The 10,480-nt window shown below is 43.2% G+C and overlaps 1 protein-coding gene across 2 annotated transcripts in view; it reads left to right on the forward strand.

Moving 5' to 3' along the window:
• Positions 1–10,480, forward strand: part of ACOT9 (acyl-CoA thioesterase 9) — a 37,955-nt gene that overhangs the window by 21,850 nt on the left and 5,625 nt on the right. For both annotated transcript variants that reach the window (XM_044911580.1, XM_044911581.1), the window contains one exon: positions 10,299–10,372. In XM_044911580.1, coding sequence (XP_044767515.1) covers positions 10,299–10,372 — 74 coding nt within the window. The remainder of the gene's footprint in view (positions 1–10,298; positions 10,373–10,480) is intronic.

The following is a 10,480-nucleotide window of genomic DNA, read 5'->3' on the forward strand; positions in this document are numbered from 1 at the left end:
CACAATTCACAGCGCTTACCAGAGCACATACCCTCCCCAGTGTCTATTACCCAGTCACCCCCTCCCTCCCAACCCACCCCCCACTCCAGCAACCCTCAGTTTGTTTCCTGCGATTAAGAATTCCTCATATCAGTGAGGTCATATGATACATGTCTTTCTCTGTTTGACTTATTTTGCTCAACATAATACCCTCCAGTTCCATCCACGTCGTTGCAAATGGCAAGATCTCATTCCTTTTGGTGGCTGCATAATATTCCATTGTATATATATACCACATCTTCTTTATCCATTCATCTGTCGATGGACATCTTGGCCCTTTCCACAGTTTGGCTATTGTAGACATTGCTGCTATAAACATCGGGGTGCACATACCCTTTTGGATCCCTACTTTTGTATCTTTGGGGTAAATACCCAGTAGTGCAATTGCTGGATCATATGGTAGCTCTATTTTTAACTTTTTGAGGAACCTCCATACTGTTTTCCAGAGTGGCTGCACCAGCTTGCATTCCCACCAACAGTGTAGGAGGGTTCCCCTTTCTCCACATCCCCGCCAACATCTGTCGTTTCCTGACTTGTTAATTTTAGCCATTCTGACTGGTGTGAGGTGGTATCTCACTGAGGTTTTGATTTGGATTTCCCTGATGCCGAGCGATATTGAGCACTTTTTCATGTGTCTGTTGGCCATTTGGATGTCTTCTTTGGAAAAATGTCTGTTCATGTCTTCTGCCCATTTCTTGATTGGATTCTTTGTTCTTTGGGTGTTGAGTTTGATGAGTTCTTTATAGATTTTGGATACTAGCCCTTTATCTGATATGTCATTTGCAAATATCTTCTCCCATTCTGTCGGTTGTCTTTTGGTTTTTGTTGACTGTTTCCTTTGCTTTGCAAAAGCTTTTTATCTTGATGAAGTCCCAATAGTTCATTTTTGCCCTTGCTTCCCTTGCCTTTGGCGGTGTTTCTAGGAAGAAGTTGCTGCAGCTGAGGTCAAAGAGGTTGCTGCCTGTGTTCTCCTTTAGGATTTTGATGGACTCCTGTCTCACAATGAGGTCTTTCAACCATTTGGAGTCTATTTTTGTGTGGTGTAAGGAAGTGGTCCAGTTTCATTCTTCTGCATGTGGCTATCCAATTTTCCCAATACCATTTGTTGAAGAGACTGTCTTTTTTCCATTGGACATTCTTTCCGGCTTTGTCAAAGATTAGTTGACCATAGAGTTGAGGGTCCATTTCTGGGCTCTCTGTTCTGTTCCACTGATCTATGTGCCTGTTTTTGTGCCAGTACCATACTGTCTTGATGATGACAGCTTTGTAATAGAGCTGGAAGTCTGGAATTGTGATGCCGCCAGCTTTGCTTTTCTTTTTCAACATTCCTCTGGCTATGCGGGGTCTTTTCTGGTTCCATATGAGTTTTAGGATTATTTGTTCCATTTCTTTGAAAAAAGTGGATGGTATTTTGATGGGGATTGCATTGAATGTGTAGATTGCTCTAGGTAGCATTGACATCTTCACAATATTTGTTCTTCTAATCCATGAGCATGGAATGTTTTTCCATTTCTTTGTGTCTTCCTCAATTTCTTTCATGAGTATTTTATAGTTTTCTGAGTACAGATCCTTTGTCTCTTTGGTTAGATTTATTCCTAGGTATCTTATGGTTTTGGGTGCAATTGTAAATGGGATCGACTCCTTAATTTCTCTTTCTTCTGTCTTGTTGTTGGTGTATAGGAATGCCACTGACTTCTGTGCATTGATTTTATATCCTGCCACTTTACTGAATTCCTGTATGAGTTCTAGCAGTTTTGGGGTGCAGTCTTTTGGGTTTTCCACATAAAGTATCATATCATCTGCAAAGAGTGAGAGTTTGACTTCTTTGCTGATTTGGATGCCTTTGATTTCTTTTTGTTGTCTGATTGCTGTGGCTAGGACTTCCAATACTATGTTGAATAGCAGTGGTGATAGTGGACATCCCTGCCGCGTTCCTGACCTTAGGGGGAAAGCTCTCAGTTTTTCCCCATTGAGAATGATATTTGCTGTAGGTTTTTCATAGATGGCTTTTATGATACTGAGGTATGTACCCTCTATGCCTATACTCTGAAGAGTTTTGATCAAGAAAGGATGCTGTACTTTGTCAAATGCTTTCTCTGCATCTATTGAGAGGATCATATGATTCTTGTTCTTTCTTTTGTTAATGTATTGTATCACGTTGATTGATTTGCGGATGTTGAACCAACCTTGTAGCCCAGGGATTAATCCCACTTGGTCGTGGTGAATAATCCTTTTAATGTACTGTTGGATCCTATTGGCTAGTATTTTGGTGAGAATTTTTGCATCCATGTTCGTCAGGGATATTGGTCTGTAATTCTCCTTTTTGATGGGGTCTTTGTCTGGTTTTGGGATCAAGGTAATGCTGGCCTCATAAAATGAGTTTGGAAGTTTTCCTTCCATTTCTATTTTTTGGAACAATTTCAGAAGAATAGGTATTAATTCTTCTTGAAATGTTTGGTAGAATTCCCCTGGGAAGCCATCTGGCCCTGGGCTTTTGTTTGTTGGGAGATTTTTGATGACTGCTTCAATTTCCTTAGTGGTTCTAGGTCTGTTCAGGTTTTCTATTTCTTCCTGGTTCAGTTTTGGTAGTTGATACATCTCTAGGAATGCATCCATTTCTTCCAGGTTATCTAATTTGCTGGCATAGAGTTGCTCATAATATGTTCTTATAATTGTTTGTATTTCTTTGGTGTTGGTTGTGATCTCTCCTCTTTCATTCATGATTTTGTTGATTTGGGTCCTTTCTCTTTTCTTTTTGATAAGTCTGGCCAGGGGTTTATCAATCTTGTTAATTCTTTCAAAGAACCAGCTCCTAGTTTCATTGATCTGTTCTACTGTTCTTTTGGTTTCTATTTCATTGATTTCTGCTCTGATCTTTATTATTTCTCTTCTCCTGCTGGGTTTAGGCTTTATTTGCTGTTCTTTCTCCAGCTCCTTTAGGTGGAGGGTTAGGTTGTGTACTTGAGACCTTTCTTGTTTCTTGAGAAAGGCTTGTATTGCTATATAGTTTCCTCTTAGGACTGCCTTTGCTGCATCCCAAAGATTTTGAATAGTTGTGTTTTCATTTTCATTGGTTTCCATGAATTTTTTTAATTCTTCTTTAATTTCCTGGTTGACCCATTCATTCTTCAGTAGGATGCTCTTTAGCCTCCATGTATTTGAGTTCTTTCCGACTTTCCTCTTGTGATTGAGTTCTAGTTTCAAAGCATTGTGGTCTGAAAATAGGCAGGGAATGATCCCAATCTTTTGGTACTGGTTGAGACCTGATTTATGACCTAGGATGTGATCTATTCTGGAGAATGTTCCATGGGCACTAGAGAAGAATGTGTATTCCATTGCTTTGGGATGGAATGTTCTGAATATGTCTGTGAAGTCCATTTGGTCCAGTGTGTCATTTAAAGCCTTTATTTCCTTGTTGATCTTTTGCTTAGACGATCTGTCCATTTCAGTGCAGGGGGTGTTAAAGTCCCCCACTATTATTGTATTGTTGTTGATGTGTTTCTTTGCTTTTGTTATTAATTGCCTTATATAATTGGCTGCTCCCATGTTAGGGGCATAGATATTTACAATTGTTAGATCTTCTTGTTGGATAGACCCTTTAAGTAGGATATAGTGTCCTTCCTCATCTCTTATTACAGTCTTTGGTTTAAAATCTAATTTGTCTGATAGAAGGATTGCCACCCCAGCTTTCTTTTGGTGTCCATTAGCATGGTAAATGGTTTTCCACCCCCTCACTTTCAATCTGGGGGTGTCTTTGGGTCTAAAATGAGTCTCTTGCAGACAGCATATTGATGGGTCTTGTTTTTTAATCCAATCTGATAGCCTGTGTCTTTTGATTGGGGCATTGAGCCCATTTACATTCAGGGTAACTATTGAAAGATAGGAATTTAGTGCCATTGTATTGCCTGTAAGGTGACTGTTACTGTATATTGTCTGTGTCCTTTCTGGTCTATGTTGCTTTTAGGCTCTCTTTGCTTAGAGGACCCCTTTCAAGATTTCCTGTAGGGCTGGTTTTGTGTTTACAAATTCCTTTAGTTTTTGTTTGTCCTGGAAGCTTTTTATCTCTCCTTCAATTTTCAATGACAGCCTAGCTGGATATAGTATTCTTGGCTGCATATTTTTCTCATTTAGTGCTCTGAATATATCCTGCCAGTCCTTTCTGGCCTGCCAGGTCTCTGTGGATAGGTCTGTTGCCAATCTAATGTTTCTACCCTTGTAGGTTACAGATCTCTTCTCCCGAGCTGCTTTCAGGATTTTCTCTTTGTCTATGAGACTCATAAGTCTTACTATTAGATGTCGGGGTGTTGACCTATTTTTATTGATTTTGAGAGGGGTTCTCTGTGCTTCCTGGATTTTGATGCCTGTTTCCTTCCCCAAATTAGGGAAGTTCTCTGCTATAATTTGCTCCATTATACCTTCTGCCCCCTCTCTCTTTCTTCTTCTTCTGGGATCCCAATTATTCTAATGTTGTTTCGTCTTATGGTATCGCTTATCTCTTGAATTCTGCCCTCGTGATCCAGTAGTTGTTTATCTCTCTTTTTCTCAGCTTCTTTATTTTCCATCATTTGGTCTTCTATATCACTGATTCTCTCTTCTGCCTCATTTATCCTAGCAGTTAGTGCCACCATATTTGATTGTACCTCATTAATAGCCTTTTTGATTTCAACTTGGTTAGATTTTAGTTCTTTTACTTCTCCAGAAAGGGTTTCTCTAATAACTTCCATGCTTTTCTCAAGCCCAGCTAGTATCTTTAAAGTGATGATTCTGAACTCTAGATCTGACATCGTACTAATGTCCGTATTGAGTAGGTCCCTGGCAGTCGGTACTACCTCTTGTTCTTTTTGTTGAGGTGATTTTTTCCGTCTTTGTCATTTTGTGCATAGGAGAATAGATTAATGAGAGAACAAAATGCTAGCAGAGTAACAACGTCCCCAGAAAATATACTCTAAACAAATCAGAAAAGACCTGAAACAGTGGGAAAAGAAAGGGAAAGAGAGAAAAAAGAAAAAAAAAAAGAAAAAGAAAAAGATAAAGATAAAAACAAACAAAAACAAAACAAAACAACAACAACAAAAAAAACAGAATGTGATCAAATATGATCAGGCTGGTATATAGGTCAGTGCCACACACTAGATTTTGGGTGTATTTTGGTCTGTTAGAAGAAAGTGCCTCCCAAAATTTTAAAGAAAGAAAAACTTATATATGTACAAAAATAAGGGTTGATATGATGAAGGGATGGAATATGACTGTAAAGATGGAAATTATAAAAAATTTTATAAAAGGAATTGATAAGAAGTTGTTTGAAAAAAGAAAGAAGAGGATTTAAAAAAAAAAGAAAAAAAAAGGGAGAGAATGTGATCAGGCAGGGGAGTAGAAAAAAACCATATACTAGAGATTTAGGGTATATTTTGATCTGTTAGAAGAGACTATGTCAAAATTTTAAAGAGAGAACAACTTATATATATATGCCAAAAATACGGGTAACTACCATGAAGGGATAGAATGACTCTAAAAATGAAAAATAAAAATATTTTTTTAGAAAAGGGATTGATAAGATGTTGGTTGGAAAAGGGAAAAAAAATTCAAAAAAAGAAAAAAAGACAGTTAAAAAAAAACTTCACTTTGAAAGACTAAAGAATCATGGTAAAAAAGACATGAATTCTATGTGCAGTATTCCCCTAGCGTTGGAGTTCTGCCGTTCTCATTGATCGGTAAACTTGGTCTTGGCAGTCTGTTCTCGCTGATCTTCTGGGGAGGGGCCTGTTGCCGTGGTTCCCAAATGTCTCTGCCGGAGGCGGAATTGCCCCGCCCTCGCCCTCTCCCGACTAAGTAATCTGCTCGGGTTTGCTCTCCGGAGCTTTTGTTCCCTGCGAGCTTTCCCTACAGCTTTGGAGGCGGAGAGTGAAAATGGCGGCCTTCCAATCTCCGCCGCGGAGGAGCCGAGAACTCGGGGCCCCGCTCCTCAGCCCCCAGAGAAAAGCCGTCAGTCACTCCTGGCTCCCCGGTCTCCGGCCGCACTCCGTGCTCACCCGGCCTGTGACCGCGCGTTTCTATCTCTGGCACCCGAGCCCGGGTGGCGTCTCCAAACCCAGCAGATCCCTGCGGTGCACTCCCGCGCGGCTCCTCCCGGGAGAGGAAGGTGAGTCTCCCCGGATCTGCCGCTTGTTGGGTCCCTGCTGGAGGAGCAGGGGCCCGACTGTGCCGCGGATCATGGTTTATGGCAACCCCGAGCTGAGAGCCCGCGCCTGGGCTCCGCCTCTGCAGCCGGCTTCCCTGCTCCGATACCTGGGAGCTCTGCCACACTCAGGCACCCCCGGTCCCTCTGTGACCCCGAGGGTCCTGAGACCACACTGTCCCGGAGGGTTCCACCCCCCGCTTAGCCACCAGAGTGACGTCCCTCAGCAGAGCAGACTTTTAAAAGTTCCGATTTTGTGCTCCGCGGCTCTATCACTTGCCAGAAGCGGCTGACGGAGGCCCCTCCCCCGCCGTCTATCCTCCCGAATATCGCCTCGGATTCACTTCTCCGCACGTCCTACCTTCCAGAAAGTGGTCGCTTTTCTGATGAGAGAGTTGTTGCTCTTCTTTTCTTCGATCTCCTGTTGAGTTTGTAGGTGTTCAGAATGGTTTGATCCCTATCCAGCTGAATTCCTGAGACCAGATGAAATCCAGGTCTCCTACTCCTCCGCCATCTTGCTCTGCCCCCCTATTTATTTATTTTTGAGAGAGAGAGTGGGGTGGGGGCAGAGGGAGAGGGAGAGAGAATCTCAAGCAGATTCCCCGCTGAGCACAGAGCCCGACACGGGCCTCCATCCCAGGACCCTGAGATCATGACCTGAGCTGCAACCAAGAGTTGGACACCTAAGTGACTGAGCTACCTTCATGGTTGATTCCTACCCTGCTCCAATTCCTGCCATAGGACCTGCTTTCTGGGGAATCTTAGTAATTTGAATCTTGGCCAAATAGGTTGAAAAGAGATGCAGGAGTTATTTCAAGGAGAGAACCAATGAAAATTAATGTCAGACAAGTACAAACTTCTGTTTTAAGTTTGTGTTTCTCATTGGCCGTTTTGACTAATAATGCAAGACCTGAGTGATCCTTTCTATTCCAGAGAGGAAGGTTGGTGGTAGGTGTTTTGCCTTTGGTTTGGGTACCTGTAGGTTTAAATCCCAGCTCTGCTGCTTATTAGCCATGTGACTGTGGGTAAATTACTTACCTTCTCTGAGCTTCTGTTTTCTCAAGTGTAACATGGACGCAGAAATAGTACCATGTTATATTTGGTAAGGATGAATGAAAAAACACCCCAACCGTTTTAATTATTTGGTACAATTGCCTGTCACACAATGACCACTAATCACATGTTGGCAATGTTAATTTATTATCATTACTATGGACGTGGTCCCAAATCTTTTCTGGGATTGACGTTCAGATCTATCTTTTGAGCGCCTGTTACATCTCTCCCCTTACGTGTGCTCTTGCAACCTCAAATCCAGTGTGTTACAAACTGAGTACATTAGCTTATTTTCCAATCCTGATCCTCCTCCATTTTCCCCTTTGCCTACACAGCCTTTTGCCAAGTCTTGCAAATTCATCACCCATAACAACTCACCAGAGTCCTTTCTTGTCACACAAGAAGCAGTAAGGCCTTGAATGAAACACAGGGGCCTAGGTAGCGAGTCTGCCTGCCTCTAGTCTGTTGTCTCTCTGTTAACTGTACAGATTTTTACCAGTTAGACATTCCAGAGCTGACCTTAAATCACATTGCTTTCCTTCTCAAAAACCTTCTGTGACCATTGTCTGTGCATTAAAGCCTAAACTCTTTTGACTAGTTGGGATCCAGGGTGCTCCATAAACTAGCTCCCAGCTACCTTTCCAACTGTATTCCTGCCAACTTACCATTTCCTAGAGCTTACTGCTGGACATTCTGAACATTCCAGGAGTAGAGAGTTGTTCATTTTTGCATGCTTGACACTATTAGGTGTTCATTATAATAAACCATAATTTAAACAGTGAGTTGGATGAGTATCATTGCTTATGCTTTTTTCTTTGCCTGAAATGCTTATGCTCTGGCTGCACATATCCACATTCCACCTGTGCTTCCGGATCCCCTCATGCTTGGATGCTTCCCTCGTCCTTCTAGCTCACAGCCCCTGTTCCTTCCCCATGACTCATTCCTCAGTACCCTTGCTCTGATCCTTTCTCCTGGCACCTGCGAATCTCTTCTCCACCAAGCGGCGTATGAACACGTCTTTTTGTCTTCTAGCAGGCTATGCATGTCTTAACAACAGCATCTGGGTATGAGTCGTTTAGCCCACTTCCGGACATCCATTCATTTCTCATTCACTTAGCCCTTGTTCCTTGAGTGCCTGTTCTGTGCTAGGCATACAGCAGTGAGCTACACGAAGTTTCATTCTCTTAGAGCTTACATTCTAGTAGTGCTCAGTCATTTTCTGCCTTAATTCATCCATCAGCAATTACCTGCTATCTGCCGGTCTTTGTGCTAAGTGTTAGGGATGCAAATGTGAGCAAAAACGGTCTTTGTCCTCAATAGGGAGTCAGTCACGTATATACATGACTGTGATATACACACAGTACCCAACTTAGGGTGGTTTGACTTCTGATTTTCAGCTTCACGATGGTGTGAAAGAGCGTTCAGTAGAAACTGTACCTTGAAGTTTGAATTTTGATCTCTTCCCGGGCGAGTGATACGCAGCATACCAGCGGCCGCGGCCCCCAGGCAGCCACATGATTGTGAGGGTAGCTGACTCATAGCTTGCAACCCGCCTGTCCCCATTCAGCCATTCTTAAAGAACTGTATTCAATCAATTACCTGAGGTACTCAGTGCTTTGTTATAAAATAGGCTTTGTGTTGGATGGTTTTGCCCAACTGTAGGCTAATGTCAGTGTTCTTGAGCACGTGTACGGTAGGCTAGGCTAAGCTGTGATGTTCTCCAGGTTCCGTGTATTAAACACATTTCGACTTAATGATATTTTCAGTTTATGATGGGTGTGTTGGCGTGTAATCTCATGGTAAGTCAAAGGAGGTCTGTAGTATTTAAGCATCGTGCAGCATTTCTCCACAGGGACACTGTCAGCATTGCATGTAGGAAGATTCTTAGTGATACAGGACAGTCCCCTGCGTTGTGAGGTGTCTAGGTTACCTCTGCCCCCCTAGCGACGTCCCTCAAGTCATGTGGCAACCAAAACCTCTTCGACACATACCCAAATGCTCCCAATAGGGGTGCTATCCATCTCTGTTATATTGAGAGCCACTTTTAGGGGAGGATTTCATTCCCATTCTCATGGCAAACCAAGGAGGGAATGATGGCCTCTGCCTGGGGAGGAGGGACGGGGCAGGGGTGGGGAGGAGTGTCCTGTGGAGGGCGGCTGTGAGGAAAGCATCAGGCACGGGCCTGGACAGGACGAGTGCACTTCCAGGACCTCCAAGTTGTCAGCTAGGGCAAAAGGTGCAGGTGTGAGGGGGCTGTTCGGTGAACGACCAGAGGGGAATCTGGGCTGTGTTGTGGAAGGCTTTATGTGTAGTGCCTGCAGGCTTAGAGCAGATGCGGGAAGAAGGTTGAGGGGGAGGGTGATAGGGGCCTGAACGGGCAGCAGGGAGGAGGATGAGGGGTGAGGTCTGTGGACGAGCGAGCCTAGTGTACCCCCAGCTGATGACGGGACTTCACGGTATAACTGCCCTGGAAGTACAGACTCCTAGAGGATAAGAAATACCTTAAAACCTCAAAGCCTTGTGCAATTGTAAATATGTCCCTCAACCCACAGGATTATCATGATCCTCGCCTCGTCGTTGGCACACTGAAAACACTAATGTCTGTGAGACCAGTGGGCCATTCAGCTGGCTCTGTGTGCCGTCATGAGAACCGGCAGGCATGAAGAACACTGGGGTGCTGCGTGCTGCTGGACAGTTAAATGATGCTGATGCAGAGGGTCCCTCTGTGACCCTTGCCCTTGAGTCTCAGTCATGCGCGGTTCCAAAGCCCGTCGGTCGTGGCCATCCCAGCCCTTCTCACCTGGATGCTGTTTGAATTTTAGGAAGTCTCTCTCCTCTCCCACACCACAGCCTCCTTGGTCACGCTGCCGTTCACCCAGAGCTTAGTTCTGCAGATGGTGGTTAATGAATGCACTTTTCTTTTTCTAATTGCAGCCTTTCTCAAAGCATGCTTGCTAGCTGTTAGAATTGTAGTAGGTCTTCCCAGTAAATGCATTTCTTACATCTGTATTTTCTTTCCATTGTTCTTTAGTTACATGGCAATGAATTTTGTCCTGTTTTGGATGCAACATTTGTAATGGTGGCTCGTGATTCTGAAAATAAAGGGTAACTGCTCTTTTTTCCTAATTGTTTATTTTGAAAATTTCAAAGAGACCTAAAACTAGAGAGACTATAAAGAATTTCCATATACCCATCAGACTTAGAATTTTTAAC

The sequence above is a fragment of the Neomonachus schauinslandi genome, chromosome X (assembly GCF_002201575.2).
Source record: "Neomonachus schauinslandi chromosome X, ASM220157v2, whole genome shotgun sequence".
In the NCBI taxonomy this organism is placed as follows: domain Eukaryota; kingdom Metazoa; phylum Chordata; class Mammalia; order Carnivora; family Phocidae; genus Neomonachus; species Neomonachus schauinslandi.